This window comes from Dendrobates tinctorius, unplaced genomic scaffold, assembly GCF_039654945.1.
Source record: "Dendrobates tinctorius isolate UK_male_01 unplaced genomic scaffold, ASM3965494v1 ptg000149l, whole genome shotgun sequence".
Lineage (NCBI taxonomy): Eukaryota > Metazoa > Chordata > Amphibia > Anura > Dendrobatidae > Dendrobates > Dendrobates tinctorius.
Genome location: NW_027361816.1, coordinates 2,434,679 through 2,461,159, shown reverse-complemented (window position 1 = coordinate 2,461,159; position 26,481 = coordinate 2,434,679). Strand labels below are relative to the sequence as shown.

Here is a 26,481-nt window from a genome sequence, read left to right as displayed (position 1 = left end):
GTCAGTGTAATGTTCTGTTGAGATCCTTTATATATACCTATCCAATTAGTAATCACTCTTACCAGCTGAGTTTCAAGTGGGGGAGAAAAAAAAAAAAAAGGTGGATCAGTTCTGTGTTTAATGAGGCAGCGTCCTGCTCCCGTCAGTGTGCAGGCGCCTGTATTAACTGACGGAAGTACCATGGAGTTGCCCTTACTAAGCATCTATTTCCACTGCGCACGCGCCCAAATGTTTTGCCAAGAGTTCAGTACTTCCTCCTCTACTCAGTACTGAATCAGTAAAGGTGCGCAAGCACAATGATCTCCAATACACAGGCGCCTGCAGCGGCAAGCTGCTGGTAAGAGTGATTACTAATTGGATAGGTATATATAAAGGATCTCAACAGAACATTACACTGACCTTGAGAAAGACACATCACTGTCGATACGTGTGGGTTTGGGGGTCCCATGTAACCTACCCGGTAGCTTGTTCATCCTCAGAAACCAGGTGATATCATGCTAGGGAAAGGGACTTGTTAATGTATGTTTATTTGTGTTGGCAACATGATAAGTATTCAATTTTCTATTCATGGCATATGTAGAATCTCTATGTAACCATAGTAGTTATTGATAATATGGTATTTTTGATCCAAGGTCATGATTGTCATTACAATTGATTTGATAGACCCTAGGTTATGGTAACTAGCAGATACCTGGCATTATACTGAATGGTTGGCCTTGGGACCCATAGTATTTAACTATTTATCAAAATGACCCATTGTCTTTGTTTTGTTATCAGTGTCTGGTTGTTCAGACTTTTTAATTGTTTTTAAACAAAGTGTCTGTTTGTTGTGTCCATTAATAAAATTGATACTTTTTGATTATCATATCCTTGTGGTGATCCCTATTTGTGTGCATATACTTTTTTTCTTTATGTGTTTCCATGCTCCCTGGTCATACTAATAGATGAAGACCCTGAACAGGGACCCCCACCAGTCTTACATTGCATTTCAGGGAAATATTAATGTTTGGATAAATGTAATTTGGTTCCTTCACACAAATATAATGTAGGAAGTCTCCATATATAACCTGTATACTCTGTACTTCTCATCACTGGCTGGAGAACTAGAACTAAAGAGCGATGACCATAGTTACACATGTAGTTATATTGCATCAACAAAGTCTTAGTAATACCGACATGGTACATTGCGATAATATAGGAAGAAGGGAAAAATGTTGCAAAGTCGTCCCAAAAAGTCCCATTTAATAATTTTCCTGTATTCACTCACTTTGCATATTTTCCAGTATAAAACACTGCAGTGTCAGGAAGCATTTGACAAAAATAATATAGGAGTCCAGAAAATGAAAGAAAGGCAATTTTATCCACCATTAGAATGGAGCGGTAGTGCGCATGCTCAACCGCCGCTTCATTCATTACCTATTCCGTTTTTTTATGGCAGTCCCATAGAGAATGAATGGAGCATAGATCGGAAATACATATTGCAGCTCCATTCTAGCGAGGATGTAAGTGCCCTATTCTCACCATCGGTGGGGATTCCAGACCCCCACCCGTCTATAAAATATCACTAGAGTTGGTGCAAATCAATTGGCAGGACCCTGTCCATCTCAGCGTCCATGATATCTGGCTGCAGTGGTCAAATCCCCAGTGATCTTTATATGAGCTATCACCTATCCCGTAGATAGTTGATAATTTATCTTCACTTGACAACCCCTTTAAGTCATGGAATCGATCCATCTTTTGTTTTAGTACTTTCCGGAAGATATGAGCATTTTCCAGCTTATAAGGTTCCCTTTTCCTTCTGACGGTCTCAACTAGGAGGAGCCCCTTCTGTCACTAGTGGAAAAACAAACTAAATTTGGTAGAAGTCACCTAACGTGTTCCCGTGCACCACTGCCTGACCGGTGTCTGATATGTTCTGTGCATGAGTATTGCAGTCTGGTGCATGTGAAGGTACAGAAACACATTCAATATGCTTCAGATACTAACAAAGTATAGCTATCAGTTAGAGATATTGCAGCAATTCTTGTTTTCCCGTAGTCGTCATCACTCTAATTGGAAATGTGTAGTCTATTTGTATAGCAGATATCTAATCGAGACATCCCCCTTACCATACACCCTAGTAGGCAAAGGATGTCCTTTATGACTGGATAGTCACTGACCTGTACTGTCTCACAGCCCGGAAGCCCTGAGCCATCTTTGTATTGCTTGGGGATCATTCATTTGAATTGTTGTCAGTGACGCAAAATCAGATGTTTGATACCCAACCTGTATCATTAGAAGCAGTAGCAAAAGTTATGAGCTACATGTGCATTGTGTGCTATTAATTTACAGGCAAATTGTACTGGTACATAGAGATGCAGCGCAATGTATCAGTGCATTTCTATGTACCTGTATTCTAGGGGTAAAATAAAAGTCACTTTTGTTTCTTACTATAAAATTACGAAATAGTATATATAATACTACATATAATACTGACATTTTTAATTGACTTTTTACAAACAGAAATCAGCAAGCACAGACATATTTAGTATCCCTGTAATTGTAGCAACCTGTTCAACAGTGAACAGATTGTTTACGGTGCATGGCATATAAAAATGGTTGATTTTTTTCTCTCCGTTAAATCCAGAAAAATGTAATAAAAATGTAGCGTTGAGGCAGAGTCCACGTTTAGTGTAAAAGCTGCATTTTTTCTGACTCCTTTTTTCTGCACATTTTCCTTAGGTGTCTGCACCTGACTTCACAATAACAATCTTCTGTGATTATTGCGTTTTTGCTACGTCTTTTTTTTCCCTACTTATTTAATACATTTTTGGTTCAGATTCGAAGCAGCATTTTTAATAGTACAATAAAGCTTTGGATTCTGCACTTAAAAATGCATTTTTTCAGGCTCCATATAGAAGCTTATAGAGAAATATTCAAAATATCTCCATTTATTCAGTATCGAGTAGGTTATGTACAAAACTACGCACACTTACATGACTTGTCTGCTATCAATGAGAATATATTGTTGTCTGAGTACTGTTCTGCCATGCTGCATGCACACAATTCATCAATGTCTGCTGCTGGCAGCTCCCTCTAAAATTGCTGATCAGTTATGGCTCCCATCAAGCAGATCTGGGAGAAGTCCGGAGACATTAGTCCATTCATAAAGATATGGAAGAACTGAGCCTAGCACTGACACTGATCCTTGTGGTCCCAAGTGTTAAACAACTTTCACAGTTTCACTACTTTTAGTGGAAAAAACCCTTACCAATGTTGAAAGCACCTCTTGTATATTTCCTGTACATTTAAATCATGTGGTCATTGTATAGTTTCCGTAATTAATAAATCATGTGCTTAGACTGGGGGTCTCCATCTGAAAACTTTTCCCGGTCGGCTTAATTTGTTGTAAAATAAAAAAACAACAAAACTCACTTTACTTACCTTGCTAGGGTGAAGCTCTTTGTGCTGATCTGTCTTGTTTGGTTGCAGTGGTGAAGATACATAAACCGTGCTGCAGCCAATCACTAAGCTCAACGGATCACGTGGTGGAGCCACTGACCTCAGTGATTGGCTGCAGCACTGTAGACATCATGTAACCATTACAGCAAAATAACAGAAGCCGAGGTAGTTCTGGAGACACGACACTGGACCCGGGGAGGGCAAGTAAAGTGTGGTTTGTTTTAATAATGTAAATTAAATCGGCAGGGAAATATTTTTTGAAATGGGACAACCCCTTTAAGGCTAGGACTACGTGGCAACAACGTGTGCCACACGACATGCAGATCGCGGTGTCGCGTTGCAGCATCGCATCTAGTGAGTTCTATGTTGTTGCAAATATGACACAGAGTGGGAAATGTTTCCAAATTTGTTGGTTTCATATCGCATGTCACTCTTTTGCCTTTTACTTTAATGCATGTGGCTGAGACTGCGTGCGACTGAGGTGCAACTGAGACTGCGTGTGACTGAGACTGCATGCGACTGCATGCAACCTTGTACGCCCTCAGAGTCGTCCTGGATGGAGAAAGAAAAATGTTGTGAAAAAGAAACGGAGAGTGGTGGTAATGGGGGATTCCCTGTTGGAGAGGCCGCTATCTGCAGACCGGATATAACCTCAAGAGAAATGTGCTGTCTTCCAGGTTCAAAAATTAAAGATGTGTCTGACAGGATATCAGGACTCTTCAGACCTACAGATGACTACCCATTCCTGCTACTACATGTGGGGACAAATGACACCGCAAGAAACGACCTGGAAACCATCTGCAGAGACTTTGAAAACTTAGGCAAGAAAGTGAAAGAACTGGGAGCGCAGGTGGTCTTCTCTTCCATCCTCCCAGTGGATGGCCATGGAACAAGGAGGTGGAATAAGATTCTGCAGGTGAACAACTGGCTACGTCGATGGTGCCGTCAGCAACGATTTGAATTTCTGGATCACGGAGTGAACTACTTATACGATGGACTACTTGCTAGAGATGGGGTGCACCTTACGAAGACTGGAAAACAATTATTTGGAAGTCGCCTTGCTACACTTGTAAGGAGAGCTTTAAACTAGAACAATGTGGGAAGGGAAGCAAAAGGCCAGAAAAAGCCATACACCTGACAAATGCTATTGAGAACTCTGCTATTAGAAGTGGAAAGGAAGAACAAAGACAAAAGAATCTAAATAATAAAAATATTGGAGAAAGAGAAACCAATCACAAACTAAAATGTTTCTATACTAATGCACAAAGCATGGGCAACAAACAAGGAGAATTGGAACTACTAATGCAGGAAAAGAAATATGATGTCATTGGAATCACTGAAACTTGGTGGGACGATACACATGATTGGAATACAAGACTAGAAGGATACAACTTATTTGCAAGAAACAGACTTGATAAACGAGGAGGAGGTGTCGCATTGTATGTTAGAAACGCGTATATCTGCACAGAGATTGAAGCTTCAGAGACTGGGAGTTCTGTGGAAACTGTTTGGGTAAGAATACAAGGACAGGACAATGGAAAGGACACCATTGTAGGCATTTACTACAGGCCGCCTGTGCAAGCTGAAGATATGGATGAACTCTTTATGCATCAAATGGCCGAGTTCTCCAAAAAATATGACATAGTGGTCATGGGAGATTTCAGCTATCCAGACATTTGTTGGGAATCTCTCTCAGGCAAAACTATCAGGTCAAGGAAATTCTTATCCTCTCTTGCTGACAACTTTATCTTCCAAAAGGTAGGAGAGAAAACAAGGGGAACTGCTACCTTGGATCTAATCCTTATAAACAGGGAGGAAATGGTTGAGGAGGTAAAAGAGGCTGGGACCCTAGGAGGTAGCGACCATTTTATTTTAGAATTTTGGATAACTAGAGGAGGAAGACCTGTGAAGACTCAGACGTCAAGGTTAGATTTCAGAAAGGCAGATTTTAAGGGATTGAGAAAGAGATTTGGAGGGATCCAATGGCTGGATATCCTTAAGGACAAAAATGTCCAGGAAGGATGGGAAATCTTGAAAAATGAAATTCTCAAAGAATAATCGTTAACAATTCCGAAAAGAGGGAAGAATAGGAAGCATTTAAGGAAACCAGGATGGATGAACATAGAACGTAAGCACATGCTGAAAAGGAAGAGAGAAATGTTTATAAAATGGAAAGAGGGAGGCATATCTAAAGAAGAATATAATGCTGTCTGCAGAACCTGCAGGGCACAAATCAGATTACTAAAGCTGACAATGAATTGAGGCTTGCAAGAGACGTCAAAAGCAATAATAAAGATTTTGGGGATATTTCAAAAGTAAAAGAAAAGTCAAAGATGCTATAGGATTTTTACAGGATGAAAATTATAAAATGGTAAGACAGGATGTTGAGAAAGCCGAACTTTTAAATTCCTATTTTGCATCTGTTTTCTCTCAGAAAGGAAATGTAGCATCAACTATTCTTCACTGTCCTATTAAGGGAATAGAAGAATCCAGGATAACTATAAACAGAAATATAGTGAGGAAACACTTAGCTAACCTAAATGAATTCAAGTCTCCAGGTCTAGATGAATTACACCCCAGAGTATTGAAGGAGATAGCTGAAGAAATTTTTGAACTGCTCTCCATAATCTTTGAAAATTCGTGGAGAACAGGAGAAGTCCCAGAAGACTGGAGAAGAGCAATTGTTGTTCCTATCTTCAAAAAGGGGAAGAAGGTGGACCCAGGCAACTATAGGCTGGTGAGTCTGACTTCTATACCAGGAAAGATCTTTGAACAAATTTTTAAACAACATGTATGTCAGTACCTGGATAAGAATGAAGTGATTAAACAGAGTCAGCATGGGTTTGTAACTAATAAGTCATGTCAGACTAACTTAATTTCCTTCAAAAAGATATAAATAAACTGGAGCAGTGGGCAGCAACTAACAGAATGGTTTTTAACATCTGGGCAATAAAAATGAAAAAAGCATATACAGAATGGGAGGAATAGGGCTAAGCAACAGCACATGTGAAAAAGATCTATACTAATAGATCACAGACTGAATATGAGTCAACAGTGTGATGCAGCAGCAAAAACGGCAAATGCAATTCTAGAATGTATTAACAGAAGCATGCAGTCTAGATCATGTGAAGTCATTATTGCCCTCTACTCCTCTTTGGTCAGACCTCATCTGGAATACTGTGTCCAGTTTTGGGCGCCACATTTTAAAAAAGACATCCACAAACTGGAGCACGTTCAGAAAAGAGCGACCAGAATGGTGACCGGTCTGCAAACCCTATCTTACGAAGAAAGGTTGCAGGATTTGGGAATGTTTAGCTTGCAAAAGAGAAGACTGAGAGGAGACTTAATAACTGTCTACAAATATCTCAAGGGCTGTCACATTGCAGAAGGATCATCTTTATTCTCATTTGCACAAGGAAAGACTAGAAGCAATGGGAAGAAACTGAATGGGAGGAGACACAGATTAGATATTAGAAAAAACTTTTTGACAGAGTGATCAATGAGTGGAACAGGCTGCCACGAGAGGTGGTGAGTTCTCCTTCAATAGAAGTCTTCAAACAGAGGCTGGACAGACATCTGTCTGGGATGATTTAGCGAATCCTGCTTTGAGCAGGGGGTTGGCCCAGATGGCCCAGGAGGTCCCTTCCAACTCTACGATTCTATGATTCTATGAGACTGTGTGACTGAGGTGCAACTGAGACTGCACGTGACTGAGTCTACGTGTGACTGAGACTGCATGCGACTGTGTGCGACTGAGACTGCGTGCGACTGAGGTGCAACTGAGATTGCATGCGACAGACTGCATGCAACTGAGACTATGTGCGACTGAGACTGCATGTGACTGAGACTACGTGCGACTGAGACTGCGTTCGACTGAGGTGCGACTGAGACTATGTGTGATTGAGACTGCATGCAACTGAGACTATGTACGACTGAGACTGCTTGCGACTGAGACTGCGTGTGACTGCGTGCAACAGACTGCGTGCGACTGAGACTGCAATATAGCAGGTTTTTGTTTACAGCAAACCACAGCTTTAAAATAATCACACGACGTCAAATTGCACAGATGTTTTTGGTCGTGCGACTTGTCTGAGCATTGCAGTCGCAGGACATGTGTAGCTCCAGCTGAATATTTACCTTGTGCAAGCTAAACAATCCCAATGTTCATATGAAATAAGGAAGGAGCCTTCTGAAAGTCGTAACATCTGGCTCTCCAGCTGTTGTGCAACTACAACTCCCAGCATGCCTTATACTGGGAGTTGCAATCTTGTGTTTGCTGTGATTTTTATTTCTAAATGATTTTCTGCCTTGTTATAGAGACACAGGGAGGCTGAGAGTAGTAACCTGCTGTACCACTGCTGGCCCTGTTCAAGAACTCCACCTGGCTGTTCATTAACTAGTCATGGGGGGCGGTGTGACCTTTGGGTAAATCACCTCTCCCAGTAGTACAGTTGTTCACTGGGGAAATACCAGTTTGTCCTCTACTGTAGACTGGATGGCAGGGATCTCTTGTAGCAATAAAAGGAGTTTTTTTCCTTGCTTTGCCTGCGCTGCCGTCTAACCAAAGATTGTCATTTTCTGCATTTCCTTGCATGTAATGAGCCTTTACAATGCAATAACAACGGAAATGGCTTGTAACTACCTGTTCTTCCCATCTACAGTCTGAAGGGTTGGATTCTGCTGACAACGGCCTTTCACATAAATCACTATACTCTCGTTCAGTGGCAATGGAGACAGCTGGGAGTAGCCTTTTACATACCTATAAGCAACCTGACCTTGACACAGCACTTCAGCTTGCAAGAGAAGAGGTAAATGCTATCAGATTCTCTTATTAGCTCTCTTATATTTCTATTCTACCTTTCACATAAATACTAAACTGCTGATTTTTGGAATTAGGACTCTGTGCAGCATGTCACATTTTCATTTTAAGTTGTAGCTGCAGCCTTTACCCACTAGGTGTCGCCACTTCAGCATAGGATTATCTCAAACCAAAGCTGTAACATCTATAGACTGAGCGGTATGTAAAGGGACGACCATGATTGTAATATTAGGGACAGGTTATTCTGTGCTTCATTTCAGTCCTAATTACACACAACTCAGTCAACTTAAATCTAGCAACACCAATATATAATCCCTGGGCACGAGTGGATTAACTAGAGTCGGATGGGCCCCAGTGCAAAATTTAGACCTGGGCCCCCACCTGCATTTTAGTCAGATATATGGGTCCTTGTAGCCTTATAGATCCTATAAAGACATATGTGTTCGAGCCATGTAATAATGTCTCCAATATAGTAATGTCTTCCATTCTGGCCCCCTTCCTGTAATAATGTCCCACATTCTGGGCCCCTTTCTGTAATAATGTCCCCCATTTTGGGCCCCTTCCCGTAATAATGTCCCCCATTCTGGGCTCCTTCCTGTAATAATGTCCCACATTCTGGGCCCCTTCCTGTAATAATGTCCCTAATTCTGGGCCCCTTCTTGTAATAGTGTCCCCCATTCTGGGCTCCTTCCTGTAATAATTTCCCACATTCTAGGCCCCTTCCTGTAATTTTGTCCAACATTCTGGGCCCCTTCCTGTAATAATGTCCCTCATTCTGGGCTCCTTCCTGTAATAATGTCCCCAATTTTGGGCCCCTTTTCGTAATAATGTCCCCCATTCTGGACTCCTTCATGTAATAATGTCCCCCATTCTGGGCCCCTTCCTGTAATAATGTCCCCCATTCTGAGCTCCTTCCTGTAATGATGTCCTCTGTCCTGTGCCCCTTTCAGTAATAATGGAAGCGTTGGAGCGGGCTCACATTCAGCTGAAACAGTATCACACGTCATCAGGCACATCTCACATCACCAGGCCTGGTTGTGGTCTCACTCTTTGCATCCGCATTTGTGATGCCCCTCTGGGCACACAGATGTATATATCTATGTTATCATTCCAAAAATGTAATAAAAACTTCTACAGATCTGAAGCTTTATGCGCACTGATATGATTCTTTACAGTCACTTTTTGCATAAATTAATGTGATTACTTTGTTTCTTTACTGCCAAATCCTAACTTTCTTATTAAAGTGTCTTTTTATCACTTAGATTGTTTCCAAAGAAAGGGAGACCATGGAGTGGAAGAAGAAATATGAAGAGAGTCGCTCTGAGGTGGTGGAGATGAGGTAAGCTAAAGTCATTTTGAGAAGTTATAATGTCTGATTTGTCAATCATACTTTAAGTACTTAGCCCCAAAGTCAGAACCGAGCAGGACTGTCCTCTTTGTACTTTTGAGGTCTTTTAATAAGGATATGGACATGATTGTCCCTCTCCACACAAAATAAAATAAATAAAAATTAATATTGGGCAGGGGCTATTGAAGCCCGTAGATGCCCTTCCATTGTCCCCATAAAGTATGATGGCAACAAAAATGCCTCCCAAACCAGTATGATAACCCCACAGTGAGTTCCTCCATACACAGCCTGATTACCATACACTACCACCCCACCCCCTGGCAAAGTATGGCCCTCCGTACATTATAATGACCCCCACTAACCCCCCAAACAGCATACCCCCCCACACACACACAGTATGATGCCTCACCTGTGACCCTAATACTGCCCTCCACACAATATAATGACTCCCATATAGCCCTCCTTACATTATAATGGCCCTACTTTCAAGTTAATGGCCCCTACACACCTTCACGCTGTATGATGGCCCACACACAACCCCCCAGTATGATACCGCACCTGTGACCCTAATATTGCCCTCCACACAATATGATGATCCCCACAAAGCCCTCCATACATTATAATGGCCCCAGTCCTCCACATTGTATGATGGCCTCCACACAACCCTCCACACTATATAATGGCCCTCACACAGCCATCCAAACAGCATAACGGCCCTCACACAACCCTCCCCACAGTATCATGGACCCCACACAAACCTCCACAATGTATTATTGCTCGCCAAACAGTATAATGCCTCCGCACACAAAGCATTTAAACAGTATAATGCCCCCACATAGCCTTGAAACTGTGTAATGGCCCCCACAGAGCTCACCATATAGTATAATGGCCCCCACAGAGCTCATCATATAGTATAATGGCCCCACAGAGCTCATCATATAGTATAATGGCCCCCACAGAGCTCATCATATAGTATAATGGCCCCCACAGAGCTCATCATATAGTATAATGGCCCCACAGAGCTCATCATATAGTATAATGGGCCCATAGCATTCCATATAGAATAATGCAACCCCCCATCCCTCAAAACAGTATAATGGTCCCCAACAATGTACATAAAAAAATACTCACCTCTCCCCTTTTCCTCACTGCCCCGATCTCAGCAGCGTGTCTTCTGAAGCTCTTCACTGCTCAGCACAGTGGGCGCGATGTAATAACATCACCACGCCCGCTGCGCTGAAACTTTTTTCATCATTGATTTCGACTGTACCAGCATCAAGGATGCCAATACAGTTGAATGTTTGATACCAGGAGGGGGAACCCAGTGCCTGAGCTGGCACCGGGCTCCTCCGACTCATGGGCCCCATAGCAGCCATGTGGTCTACTGCTATTGCCGGAACACCACTGGTTATGGACACTTTTGGGGACATTTTTGTTTTACTTAATATGCATGTACTGTATATCGGGCTAAAAATGATCCATTAGTGAGCTCCTTCTGAAGGGAGAGTTTGTAACTCTTATTTGTTCTTTGCTGAGCTCCTATCAGCTGATCATACTAAAGTTCAGCTCAACTTTGATGTGGTCTGAGATTATAAATCAGCACAGAGGAGCTCAAAAAAAGACCGATACAAAAGTTGCAAACTCCCATTAGGACAGCTCACTAATGGATTCTCAGTTAACTCATTCTGGAGGGAGAAATAGACAGTGTAAGGGCTCCTACTCATCTGTAAAGAAAACAGCCGAGTACAATCCTATAAAAAATCCTGACCACTGTTAGCCTATGAGTCCCTGCTCATCTCATAGGGCTGAGAAAAAAATCGCAGCATGTTGTGATTGTCCTCATATGTCAGATGATATTCGCCAGTGCAAGTTGATGTGTGCAATAAAAAAATCGCACAGCACTCAGACCATGTGAGTGTCGTCCGATTTTTACACACTGATATTATTGAAAACCCGAAATTTCAGCAGCTGCGTACAGTAAAATCACAGCGTTACCCATCAAAATAGAATAGATATATACATAGAATAGATATACAAATGTCATTGACATACATAATTAGTACAGTGCTTGTCGCTTACAGTACATGTATTAAATTAATAAATAATTCTTTGAAAAAAATGGTGTGGGGTCCCCCGACATTTTTTTAACCAGCAGAGGGAAAGTGGAGAAGTGGGGGCAGATGTTTATAGCCTGGTAATACACATGTAGCTTCCCAGGCTATTAATATCAGCTCACAGCTGTATACGTAGCTTTTACTGGTTATTAAAATGGGGGACCCCCAAAAAAAATGACTTAGGGTCCCCCTATAATTTATAACCAGTAAAGGCTACACAGACAGCTGCCGGCTGATATTAATAGCTTAGGAAGGGGCCATGATTATTGGTCCCCTCCCAGACTAAAAACATCAGCTCTCAGCCATCCCAAAAATTATGTATCCATAAGATGCACTAATTCTGGCACTTAGCCTCACTCTTCCCACTTGCCCTGGTGAGGTGGCTAGTGGGGTGATAGTCTTGGGGTTGATGTCACCTTTGTATTGTCAGTTGACATCAAGCCTGGGAGTTAGTAATGGAGGGGCGTCTATAAGACGCCCCCATTGCTAACCCTACAGTCAAATTGTGAAAAAATAACACCCAGAATAAAGTCTTTTATTTGAACAAAAAAACACTGACTCCTTTACTGACTGTTAATTAACCAAAAACACCTTACGCCTAATCCACTGAAGCCAGTGTCACCTGTAAAATGATTAAAATAATAAACAACCATATTCCTCACCTGTCCACTGAAAAGATAATAATCCAAATGTCCCACGACATGTCTAGCTCTGCTACATCTACGGTAGATGGCAGGCTGCATTGTTTCATGACTATACAGCCTGCCATCCAGCAGAGACACTGAGCTGTGCGTGCTTGCTCAGCTCAGTGCTTCGTGGTGAACTCCTTCCACCTCACTGATGTCACCGCGAGCATGAGAAAGTTCTCGCGCTCACAGTGCCATCAGAAATATCATCAGAGTTCAGAGCTATCATTTTGTATCTAATTCTTCTTTCTCTCTAAATCGGACTTTTTTTAATGGTGGTGGGTATGAGCTCTAACATAGAAGCTATAGAAGGGAAACCGTTCCATTTTTAATAGAGCCAAATTCCAATTTTTTTTTTAGCCTAAAATACTTGCATTTAAAGGGAGTCTGTCACCCCAAAATTCATTTTAAATGGGCTACACAGTGTTGTAGGGGGCAGTGAGTCGCGTCAGCAGAAAGGCGGCCGGAAGGAGAACATGAGTGGCTGCCATACCCTGACAGTATTGAAACGGCGCTCGCTGTAGGAAGCGGGGTAAGGGCCTCAATATGCACGTAGCAGAAAAAGCGCATTAAATGCTAATCATGAGAACTTATCCTAATACTCACCTTTTCTGTCTCTTGCTGCCAACACGTCCCCGTTCTTCCAGCAGCCTGTGCTCACCTTGACATGTTGATGGGCGTCGTCACGTGACCTCTGCAGTCAATCACTGTAGCAGTAGCATGTCAACACCGTATAGGTCACTACTGAAAATGAGAAATCCATTGTGGAGCTGTGAGGACGGCAAGCCTGGCAGGGTGACCTAGGATGTAATGTACCTACAGCTGTGTGTCAGAGATGCAATGTCACACAATAAAACGCCATCCTGCTTTTATGTCCCATTATTCTACATGCTGCGGCCGCTGAGGGGTCGTCTGTGAATTTGTGATATACACTATGTAGTGCTGGGTGGACAACATGTGACATAAGTCTAGGATCTAGGTTATAGTATTAATGGCTCTGTGAGCCTGAGCTTTTTTCAGCAGAGCAGCCGATCTTCTTGTTGACTTCTGTAATCCTGCTTTTTATACCTCAGACGGCCCTGCGAATCCTAAACCCTAAACCCGTCTCCATATGGTGGTGGGATCAGCGCAGCCGGTAATTCACCTGCGCTGCAGACAGGTCTTGGGGTGGTAGCACATAGGGAATAGTCTTGAGTATGTGCATATATTGAGTATTTGCAACAGATTTTTCTGCAAAAATCAGAGTGTTTGCAGAAAAATGCTGCTTAAAATACGGACATTTTTCTGCCATTTTATTTGCATTTTTTATGCTCCCCCCCAATTCATTTGAATGGGTGAAAAAAAGCTCCAAAAACCCTGTGTTGCACATTGGGAGGAGAAAATAAGCGATATGTGCAGGATGTTTCCGAAATACTCACTTTGCTGGTACTGTAAAATGCAAAAATGCACGGAAAAAAAATGCACCAAAAACACAATGTATGAACAAGCCATAGGACTGTCTGAGAGGTTACTTGTCTTTTATGCAGTAAAAATGCCATTTATTGCATTCATGATATACATAAGATGGAAATGACTGATATTAAAGGGATTGTTACGTCAAATGATATTGATGACAAATGTAAGTCATAAGTGTCTGATCAGTTCAACGCCCGGCCCCCCACGGATCAGCTGTAATCTGCAGCAACCAGTGGATGCAAACATTGAATGGAGCTGCCTTGCGCTCAAGAGAATTGGAGCTGATCTGCAGATTTTGGCACCTGGAGATAATAACAGCTGATTAGTGGGGATGCCGGATGCTGGACCTACTCCGATCTAATATTAATGACCTAACCTAAGACTAGGGTCACACCGGCGTTTATTTTCTCATCCCAGAGAATCAGGCCTGTTATACTAATCATACTCTGATCAGAGTGGGATCCAATTTTCTCGGGTCAGAACAAGATGGAAAAAAATATCTTCATCTCTCCATCTTCCACAGTCTGTCAGTCCGTGGAAATCAGTCTGCGCCCAGATGTCATCCGAGTGGAGTCCGATTTCTTCCCACTGACTCATTAACTTGCATGGTTGAGTGCGATCTGATCGAACCCAACATTGGGTACGCTGATGCTGCGCCTTTTTCCTCGGAGCAACAAAAAAATTGGACGTGTGTATAGAATAAGAATGGTCCGATGTTTTGACTGATCGCAGTCGGACCCAAACTATGGTGATGTGCAATAACCCTAAGGACAGGTCATCAGTGTCATATGACTGTACAACCCCTTTAAACATTCAATTAAATGATATTTTATTGTAAAATGATTTCTACATATCAGTTTGAGTGGCCCCGCTACGTTGCCACTTTTCGAAGGTCACATCCCAGCGTACTGGAGTGGCTGTAGGTTTGTGACATACATTTGAATTGGGTTCTCAAAACCCATCTGCAAGTAGAGAAAAAAAAACAATGCGTAAAAATGAGAATATTCATTATTTTACTGATAGAATGAAATCCATTGACAAATCTGCTTAGTACGTACAGTGAAGGAAATAATTATTTGATCCCTTGCTGATTTTGTAAGTTTGCCCACTGACAAAGACATGAACAGTCTATAATTTTAAGAGAAGATTATTTTTAACATTGAGAAATAGAATATCCAAAATAAAATCCAGAAAATCACATTGTATAAATTGTATACATTTATTTGCATTTTGCAGTGAGAAATAAGTATTTGATCCCTCTGGAAAACTAGACTTATTACTTGGTGGCAAAACCCTTGTTGGCAAGCACAGCAGTCAGATGTTTTTGTAGTTGATGGTGAGGTTTGCACACATGTCAGGAGGAATTTTGGTCCACTCCTCTTTGCAGATCATCTCTAAATCATTAAGATTTTGAGCCTGTCGCTTGGCAACTCAGAGCTTCAACTCCCTCCAAAAGTTTTCTATGGGATTAAGGTCTGGAGACTGGCTTGACCACTCCATGACCTTAATGTGCTTCTTGTTGAGCTACTCCTTTGTTGCCTTGGCTGTATGTTTTGGGTCATTCTCTTGCTGGAAGACCCAGCCACGACCCATTTTTAATGTCCTGGCTGAGGGAAGGAGGTTGTCACTCAAGATTTTACAGCACATGGCTCCATCCATTCTCCCATTGATGCAGTGAAGTCCTGTGCCCTTAACAGAGAAACACCCCCAAACATGATGTTTCCACCTCCATGCTTGACAGTGGGGACGGTGTTCTTTGGGTCATAGGCAGCATTTCTCTTCCTCGAAACACGGCGATTTGAGTTAATACCAAAGAGCTCATGTCACGTCGCCATCGGATACAGGGACTGCTGTTCCTGCTTCGGCCACTAGGAGGCACCAGACTGGCACGTCGCCGTCAGACCCGAACTCTGCTATTCCGGTCTCGGCCTCTGGGAGGCGCCAGACTGTCATGTCACGGTCAAACTCGGGAACGGCTGTTCCTGCCTCGGCCACTGGGAGGCGCCGTGGTCCGCCTGTGGGTACTGCTAACAGTGAGGAGGCTCCTCTGCAGGCATCTGGCGGCCGCAGGCTGAGCTCCTCTGTCGGTCATGAAGGGGTTGGTGCATCACCATCTGGCCTGGTACTGGGGGCGGTCCTAATGACGTCATCAGACCGTGAACCTGTGAGGGATGATCTGATCCCTCAAATACCTTGGGGCTGGTCTTGCAGGCCGCCAGATACAGTCTTGGTTTCTCCAGTGTGCTAGTTTGTTGTTTGCTATCTTTGATTCTGACCTTTGCCTGGATTTATGACTCTGCTACTGTCTGATGATTTTGTACCTCTGCCGCCCTCCTGGTTTATGACTCTGACCTTGGCCTGGATTTGACTCTGCTCCTGTCTCCCGTTTTTGTACCTCTGCTGCCCGCCTGGTTTAGACTTGGATTCCTGACTACGCTTTCGGTCCCGTTTTTTAACCCCTTTCTGGCGACCGTCCTGCTCTGATCCGCTGCTCTTATTCAGACAGCACCTCCTGGTCTCTGCTGTAAATCCAGGTCCCTGTATAGGGGTAAAGGGTATCGGGGTTGCTCGGGGTGCTGTCTTTCTGCAGCCCAGACTCGCAGACGGTCGTCACAGCTCAATTTTTGTCCTATCTGACCACAGTACCTTCTCCCAATCACTCACAGAATCATCCAGGTGTTCATTGACAAACTTCAGGCAGGACTGCACATGTGCCTTCTTGAGCAGGGGGACCTTGCCGGCACTGCAGGATTTTAAACCTTTACGATGTAATGTGTTACCAATGGTTTTCTTGGTGACTGTGGTCCCAGCTGCCTTGAGATCATTAACAAGTTCCCCACATGTAGTTTTAGGCTGATTGCTCACCTTCCTCATGAGCAAGGATACCCCACGAGGTGAGATTTTGCATGGTGCCCCAGATCGATGTCGATTGACAGTCATCTTGTATTTCTTCCATTTTCTTACTATTGCACCAACAGTTGTCTCCTTCTCACCCAGCGTCTTACTTATGGTTTTGTAGCTCATTCCAGCTTTGTGGAGGTCTATGATCTTGTCCCTGACATGACATCCTTATAAAGCTCTTTGGTCTTGCCCATGTTGTAGAGGTTAGAGTCTGACTGACTGAGTTTGTGGACAGGAATCTTTTACAAAGGTGACTATGTAAGACAGCTGTCTTTAATGCAGGTTAGGAGTTGATTAGGAGCGTCTAACTGGTCTGTAGGAGCCAGAACTCTTAGGCCGGGGTCACACTGGCGAGGAATACGGCCGAGTGAGAGGCGCTAAAAGCACGCATTAGACATAGACCAATGATTCTCTATGGGGTCCCTCGCACCAGCCGTATATTTCTCATCCGTATTCTACGCTCCGTGCCAATCGCAGCATGCTGCGATTGTCAGCGTACTACGGCTGTAGTACGCCAATGCAAGTCTATGGGTGCGCAAAAAATACGGATTACACACGGACCACACATGTGACTTGCGAGAAATACGCACCCGGTGTCTTTTAGCAAAGCCGGCAATTCAGTGCGCTATACAGTAAACTCACACTGACAGGTTTAATAAAGAAACGAATGAATAGATATAGACACATAGAATGCATATATATATATATATATATATATACAGTATATATATATATATATATATATATATATATATATATATATACATGCATTCTATGTGTCTATATCTATTCTTTGGTTTCTGTTAGAAACCCTGTCATAGGGCTCCATTATATGTCCATTTTGCAAGCCGGCGAGAAAATCTCACCATACGGATTACATACGGATACTTACATGCGCAAAATACGCGACCACACCTTGATTACGGATGACATACGGAGCACTATTTAGGGGTCATTCATCCGTATTACGCATGTAAAATACTGACCGTATTTTGCGTCGGTTAGTGTGACCCCAGCCTTAGGGTAAGTGCACACTTAGTTTTTTGGTTGTGCGGATCTTGTTGGAAAATCCGCAGGTAAATCCGCAGGACAAAAGTCCTGTGGTTTATCTGTGGATTAGCCTGTGGTTTTGCCCTGCGGTTTCACACCTCATAATAATAAGGTGTGAAACCGCAGCGGAAACCGCACAAAGAATTGACGTGCTGCGGATTGTAACCCGCGGAAAAATCCGCAGCATGTGCACAGCGTTTTTTGTTTTTCTTAGGAAATAAAGGTACTGTACAACGCAGCAGAATCCACAGCGTGTGCACATACCCTTAATGATTGGTAGGGGATCAAATACTTATTTCTCACAGCAAAATGCAAAAAATTTACATAATTTATACAATGTGATTTTTCTGGATTTTACTTTTGATATTTTATCTCTCGATGTTAAAATTAACCTACCCTTAAAATTATAGATTGTTCATGTCTTTGTCAGTGGGCAAACTTACAAAATCAGCAAGGGATCAAATACTTATTTCCTTCACTGTAGCTGGAACGCTGCAATCCATGGGGCACATTCTCAGGCCAAATCCACAAGAAAAATCGGCATGTGAGATATTCAGTTTTTGCTCCGGATTTGTGGCAAAATTGACTACAGAAATCATCTACCATGTGTAGAAATAAAATAGATGAATGTAAAAGGGAATCTTTCCTCTAATTCATGCTGCCCACATCACCGGCTGTATGAATCAGCAGCTGGCTACATGATTTCTGCCAGGTATATTTCTCTCTAGAATTTTCAGAGAAAATAAAATCTAAATATCTGGGCAGGGATCTCAGGTACAGTTTATAGAAATGATTTTCAGGAACAGAAATTTGTGTGAATTTCCCATTATTAATAATAAACCTTTCCTCTATTCTTTTTTTACTTCCCTTTTATAGGAAGATTGTTGCAGAATATGAGCAGACAATAGCGCAGATGATCGGTATGTATCCTACGTGGAAATGTGAGCTGTGAATTAACTGTTCTGTTTTTGGCGTTAGGCTATAAATTCCCAGAAAATCCTCATTTACCTTTTACAGATTTTAGCATAAAACAGTGTTAGAAACAGAAACATCTCAGTTAGTGATGCGCGAACGTGCTGGGATAAGGTGTTATCTGAGCATGCTCGAGTGCTAACCGAGTGACTAGCTTGCTCGAAAAATATGTTCGAATCCCTGCGGCTGTTCAACAGCCGCAGCACATGCAGGGATTGCCTGACAAACTGTAGAACAGCTGCGAGACATGCTGCCGCCGGAACTCGGACATAGTATTCGAGCACGAAGTCACTCTGTTAGCACCCGAGCATGCTCAGATAACACCTTTATCAGACCCCGTTCGCTCATCACTAATCTCGGTGCATTTATAACTTAAAAATTGATGTCAAGCGTTTGTCTGTTTTTACGCCTGGAGATAAGTCAGTCTGCTGAGACCTCCAATGATCAGATATAATGTGTTGGAAAACCTGTAGCAAGTATTAAATTTCTCTGCAGCGCCACCACGGGTGAAATGAAGCATTACACAGTGACCATTCAAATTTATTGCGGTTTATACTGTATAATACACAGCGCAGAAAACACTCTATATAACTGTCCTTGACGCTGGCTAATGGATGAAAGTCCGGTATGAATTTAGAATTTCCTGGTAGATTATTTAAAAAAAAAAAAAAACAGATACTCCCTTTAAATTTCTATGATCCTGTACACAGCTCAAAGAAGCTTCTGCATGATAACACACAGGAAGCAGTAAGTATGAATTGCCCAAATTATCAAGACTTTAATCCAGTGCAGGAGATGTGGCGTCAGCAAGTCCTTTGCACTCACTATTCCCAGCAGGTGCAGCCCATAGGTTCTCCCATAGGTGCCCAGTACATTGCACTATGGCAGGGTCCCCAGCTGTGGCAAAGGGGCTGCTTGGCATCTGGAGACACCAGCGCCAACATGCAGCTGCATCCTCTGCGATCCCACTTGTATTTGGGATTATCTTTTGCTATGTTCGGTTCTTTCCACTTCCAGCCTCCCTCCATTACTTTTCGCTTTACCCACAGTTTTGTCTCCTAAACTCTTCTAAATTGATCTAATTTACTTTGCATAATTTTATTTTTTTACCTCCTGCTTTCTGCTTTTATTTTTTTTGCTTGCAAACATAAGGCAGCCCAGGTAAGAAATGAATGTGCCCTTTATGTCCTGTACTTGTGAATCAGTAAATGTGTTCGGCGAGTCATCAGCCATGATAATGGCCATGCATCACAATACTGCAAAATACATCACCATGGTATAGGCTGATGACACACGTAGGTGCTCTTACTAGATGCTGCTGGTTACTGATGCCCTGAATAGAAGTAGTTCATAGAAGTAGGGGATCCTACCGGTAGGGCCCCTGCAGGACGGTGCGTCTCTGTCATTCTGAGTACTGGTGGGGTTTTAAACAAGTGAAGAAAACCCTTTAAGGGGAGGGTCACACTATCGTATTTTCTCTCATCTGAGAGAGTCGGGTTGATTATGCTAATCACACGCTGATCAGGGTGTGAACACCGTGTGATCCGATTTTCTCGGATGAGGAGAAGATCGAAAAATAATTTTTTCATCTTCTCCATTCTGTCTGTGAAAATCAGACTGCTCTCAGATGTAATCTGAGTGCAGTCTGTTCATTTCCATGGACTCATTGACTTGCATTGCCAAGTGCGATCCGATATTCGGATCCAACTTGGGCATACTGCAATTTTTTTCCTTGAACCAGCTCTGGCTCATAGAATAACTTTAATCTGAGCGTGATCCAATGTTTTGTTGGATCGCACTTGGACCGAAAATACAGTCATGTGCACAAGCTCTAAGATGGGTGCATATTTCTCCACTTAAGCTGCTTAAAACCGATTTCCTTAATCTTATTTGTCTTAAGATGTGCGGTAGGATAACGTAAAGGAGTTTTCCCAATCAATAGATCTTGGAATAATAATAATTTTCACAATTAGATGTGTTTAATAAAATGTTCCTGTGCTGAGATCATCTTATAAATGTTCCCCTGCTATGTGCTGTGTAATGGCCGTGTTTGACCGTACAGGAACATGGTCTGATCACACCACAGCTCCTGGGCAGGGGAGGAAGCAAAAGAGTGTACAGACATTACAGCACGGGATCGCAAATGATTTTTTCTTTCATGTAAAACATTTTTTTTAAATCAGGCAGGGAAGTGATTTTTCACAAAAACAGCTGTGATCCCCTGCTGTAATGTCTGTATATTCTTTTGCGTCCTCCCCTGCCCAGGAGCTATGGTATGATCAGACCATGTCCCTGCACGGTCAGACACCGCCATTACACAGTACACAGCAGGGGAACATTTATAAGAATATCTCCGAGTAGGATCATTTTATTTAAACACATCCAATTGAGTAAAATATTATTATTCCAAGATCTATTGATTAAAATTGACTTTAAAATGAACTTTGTTCGTGGGAAAATCTCTTTAAGGCCTGTAATCACTTATGACAGCACATGTCTGTTTTACCAAATATCTGGAGAGCCGACTGGTCTTTTTTAAGGAATTACTGGAGTCATGATCTGCTCCTCTGCTGCATCCTGTAATTTATTTTATGACGTCCTGTCAGCTCTCCTAACAGTCCAAGGCTGGAGCATATATTCTAGTAAATTAGCCTGTTATGGTTCCTCTGTTATTCCTACTAGAAATGTACGAATTAATTGACAGCTGGGTATTGGGGGATGACCCTATATACTCTGACACTGTCCAATCAGTGCTAACTGTAAAGTGACACTTCCCTTAAAATAAGAATGGTAACACCCAGATGTCAATTTATTCATAAATTAACTGAGGAACTGCAAAATATACAGTTCTCTAAGAAAATAATACAGAATAGTATGACTGATTAGCGGTAAGAATTGTCTGATTTTGGATTTGTGCCTGTTTTGCTATCACTGGGAGGAATGAAGGCGACACGTATAATCTTGTCGGTTATATATGGAGATGGCTACTTTTAGTACGCTCCTGTTCACACCTGTCTGGAAGTGACGTTCAGTCTTTTGATATTTGATAATCTTCTCTTGTTTTGTGGGACAGACGATGAGCAGAGAGAGAAGTCCGTGTCCAATCACACGGTGCAGCAGCTGATCTTGGAGAAAGAACAAGCTCTCGCCGATCTTAATTCGGTAGAGAAATCCCTGGCCGATCTCTTCCGAAGATATGAGAAAATGAAGGATGTGCTGGAAGGATTCAGGAAGGTGAGTGATCCAATGCTGCTGCTGCCGCTTTACTATAGTGAAGGACGTGGTGATGTATAAATGGCATGTTCTTCTACAGAATGAGGACGTGCTGAAGAAATGCGCTCAAGAATATCTGGCGCGAGTCAAGAAGGAAGAACAGCGGTACCATGCTCTGAAAATCCATGCAGAGGAGAAGCTGGACAGGTAATGAAGGGTTAAGGTGGGCGCACTACATTCACCATTTGGGATCTCTGTTCTCGTCATTAGTTGGGGGATCCCCCAGGGATCATAAGTTTATCACCTGTACTGTGAATAGGTGATATATGTTATTTATGGGGAAATCCCTTTAAAGTAGGGATGACGGAACCAATCCCATGGGCAACATGAAAATGTAAATGGGTATTACCATCTGAGACCCTTATTTGGGAATATTGCCTAAATGTCTGAGACTAAATGTCTGATAAATGCTGCTTCAATTTTCCGGATTTCCCACATGACTGTTTTACTATCCGCATAAACACCCCCTCATCTAGTCCTTTCTTGAGTGCTATGAAGGGGTCCGTAGTCCGCCGTTGTTGCACCATTAGTGCTGTCCGTAGCCCCCAAGCCGCAGATTGGGCACCCCATCTTTAACACCATGGGGAATATGAATATAACTATATTTCCATAGGGTTTGCAAGTATGGACTGAGCTCAGGAGCTGAGCCCACGCCATACGCGGCATCTGCATGTAACAGTAGTGACAAGAGCTAGCTCCGATCACTTCTGTTTAGCCATTTAGAGGCTGCTATCAATCAGTGTTACTTGTGCACCGACTATCATCACCATCCTTCCCCCACAATAAGTTGGCCGCGGTCATCCCACCTCAACAAAAAATGCAATAAAAATGTCGTATTTTGCACCCAAATGGTATCAATAAAAATGTCAGCTCGCCAAACCAAAAAAGAAGCCCTCACACAGCTCTATCAAAAATTATAAAAAGTTACAGGTCTCAGAAAGTGGTGACACAAACTAACTTGTTTCCGATTTTTTTTTTTTTTTCCCCTACCATTAAAATAATAAAAACAATGCCACTGGTTTGGCATCACCAAAATCATGCTGACCTGAAGAATCATATTGTCAGGTCATTTTTATCGCACAATGAATGGCGTAAAAACAATACCCAAACCATAATGACGATTTTTTTTTACACAATTTGGTCCCACTTGGAATTTTAGTCCCAATTTTCATAAAATTTTCTAGTAAAAGGAATGGTGTCATTCAAAACTACCACTCGTCTCTCAAAAGCACGTTGTCATAAGGCTATGTAGATGGAAAAATGAAAAAGTTATGACTGAGGAAAGAACGAAAAGACTATATAACAAACATTGGCCACAACAGGAAAAGGTTTAAAGGGATGGGCTCATTAAATAAAAAAATAATCTATTACCTGCCTAGGGAAACACACCAACACCTTGCATCCCTGTTACAAAAAGTAGGGTGCAAGCAACTAAGAACCAGTCAACAAGCATCACAGCCCCTTCAATTTGCTGATTGGCATGGATGCCAAGAGTCAGACCCCCAGTGATCTAATAATGATTGCCTACGCCTATTCCAAGTATGAGCAATCAATTTTAAAAGGCTCCTTTAACATAAAGTGTCATAAGTCATCATAGAATATATGTCCTCTTACAGAGCTAACTCAGAGATTGCTCAGGTGCGCGGCAAGTCCCAGCAGGAACAAGCAGCTTACCAAGCCAGTCTGAGGAAGGAACAGCTCCGAGTAGATGCCTTAGAAAGGACATTGGAACAGAAGGTTTGTGCAGGCAACTCCTCTCCCTTCTGTCTTTGACTTCACACCACTCTACCTTCGACTTCTCACCCTTCATTCTTTGATTTTTCACGCTCTTTTTTTTTTTTTTTCACTTCTTGCCCCTCTTTCTTTGAGTTTTCGGTCCTTTTTAATGGACTTCTCACCCCTCTTTGACTTGTCACCACTTTTTTTTTTTTCCTTCTTGCCCTTCGTTCTTTGATTTTTTTTTTTTTCACCCCTCTTTCTTTGACTTCTCACTGTTCTTTCTTTCACTTTTCATCACTCTTTTTTTTTTTTTTTTTTAATATTTATCACCCTTTTTTCTTTGTCTTGCCACCCCTTTCTTTGACTTCTCATCTCTTTCTTTGACTTGCTTCTCCTCTTTCTCTGTCTTCTCGTCCTGCTTTCTTTCACTTCTCACTTCTCTGTCTTCTCCACCCCCTTTATTGAACTTCTCATCACTCTTCTTTGACTTCTCACTTTTCTGTCTTCTCACCTCTCTTTCTTTGACTTCTCGCCAATCTTTCACTTTCCACCCCTTTTTTGTCTCTTTGCCCCTCCTTCTGTCTTCTCTTTGTGTTTCTCATCAATTCTACATTTCTCTGCAGAATAAAGAGATAGAAGAACTCACCAAGATCTGTGACGAACTGATTGCTAAGATGGGAAAGAGTTAACCGGCTTCTTTTCCTATGAGCTGCTCAGTTTCCTTGCAAAGTGCAAGTGGGATGATGTGGAGATCCAGACTTTTATGTTTGTACCTGAAATGTTGAGAGGAGGAACTCACGGTTCGGGAGGCTTAGGATGCGTATGACGCAAATTTCTCTCCTGCATGTCCTTCCTGTATCAGGGAGGCAGACAACCGGCCCTGAATTTTCTTGCGTATTGTCAAGTTTTATATGGCTTTCTTCTGATTGAAACACTGAGCTGTGAGCTCGTCCTATGGTCCTGCCGGGCAAGACTGCATCATATTTAAGACGTTTCATATACAAATTTTTAGGGGCACCCTCCTTGATGGACTTTATTTAAAATGGTGGTAAGAAAATATCAAGCAAAGGCTCATAATCGCATGAACGGTATGCTGTAAATAAATCTGTATTCTGCTAACACTGGAGAACCAATCTTATCCTTCCTACATGGCTGCAATGTCTTTGTTGGTCTGTTCTTGCTCTTTATCACAGGAGAATGACTTGTCTATTTAATGGTTGCACTGATGATGACAGCTTCAGTATTTGCCAAGGACGCAAAACTTGTGTGCCACTGGCAATTAAAAGGTTTACCCAAATTGTACATGGGGCGTGTGTCATGTGTCTCTTCTCATGTGTCTATTTGTGTTACTGTGACTTTCTAGAACATTTAAATCTGTCTGGTGTTCCAAGGGGCTCACAATTTAGTTTTCCTATCTCGTGCACAATCTGGGCATTTTTGTAGGTGTTACAGATCACTGCACAAATATATGCGTCTCCACTAGAGTTGAGCGATACCGTCCGATACTTCAAAGTATCGTATCGGATGGTATCGGCCGATCTTTAAAAAAAGTATCGGTATCGCCGATTCCGATACCGGAAGTCCCATTCAAGTCTATGGGACTTCCGGTATCGGAATAAGAAAAACCCTTTCCTGCCCTTGTACAGCCTCTCTGGGGTCTGTACGGGCCTTTCGGGGGGCTGTGCCGGCCTGCCAGGGGGTCTGTGCAGGCTCCGGTGGTCTGTGCCGGCCTGCCGGTGGTCTGTGCAGGCTCCGGGGGGCTGTGCCGGCCTGCCGGGGGGCTGTGCCGGCCTGCCGGTGGTCTGTGCAGGCTCCGGGGGGCTGTGCCGGCCTGCCGGGGGGCTGTGCCGGCCTGCCGGGGGGCTGTGCCGGCTCCGGGGGGCTGTGCCGGCCTGCCGGGGGGCTGTGCAGGCTCCGGGGGTCTGTGCAGGCATCGTCCGATGGGACTACAAGTCCCATCGGGCGATGCCTGCTACCATGACAGTGATTGACACATTAGCCAATGATGGGACAGTAGTAGTCCCATCATCCGGCTAATGTGTTAAATGTAAAAAAAAAAAAAAAAAAAAAAAAAAAAAAATTACATGCTACATACATACAACATGCATACTACATACATGCTACATACATACTACATATATACTACATGCATGCTACATACATACTGCATGCTACATACATACCACATACATACTACATACATACTACATATATACTACATGCATGCTACATACATACTACATGCTACATACATACCACATACATACTACATATATACTACATGCATGCTACATACATACTACATGCTACATACATACCACATATATACTACATACATACTACATATATACTGCATGCTACATACATACTACATATATACTACATGCATGCTACATACATACCACATATATACTACATACATACTACATATATACTGCATGCTACATACATACTACATATATACTACATGCATGCTACATACATACTACATATATGCTACATACATACTGCATGCTACATACATACCACATACATACTACATACATACTACATACATACTACATGCTACATACATACTACATGCTACATACATACTACATATATACTACATGCATGCTACATACATACTACATATATACTACATGCATGCTACATACATACTACATGCTACATGCATGCTACATACATACTACATACATACTA

General features: G+C 42.4%; 1 protein-coding gene across 4 annotated transcripts in view; it reads left to right on the top strand.

Annotated features, from left to right (window-relative positions):
* Positions 1–25,080, top strand: part of TACC2 (transforming acidic coiled-coil containing protein 2) — a 238,908-nt gene extending 213,828 nt beyond the window's left edge. For all 4 annotated transcript variants that reach the window (XM_073546592.1, XM_073546595.1, XM_073546594.1 and 1 more), the window contains 7 exons: positions 8,103–8,249; positions 9,523–9,599; positions 18,691–18,734; positions 21,860–22,020; positions 22,100–22,206; positions 23,676–23,796; positions 24,402–25,080. In XM_073546592.1, the coding sequence (XP_073402693.1) occupies positions 8,103–8,249; positions 9,523–9,599; positions 18,691–18,734; positions 21,860–22,020; positions 22,100–22,206; positions 23,676–23,796; positions 24,402–24,467 (723 nt within the window). In that variant the 3' untranslated portion in view covers positions 24,468–25,080. The remainder of the gene's footprint in view (positions 1–8,102; positions 8,250–9,522; positions 9,600–18,690; positions 18,735–21,859; positions 22,021–22,099; positions 22,207–23,675; positions 23,797–24,401) is intronic.
* Positions 25,081–26,481: the final 1,401 nt, after the last annotated feature.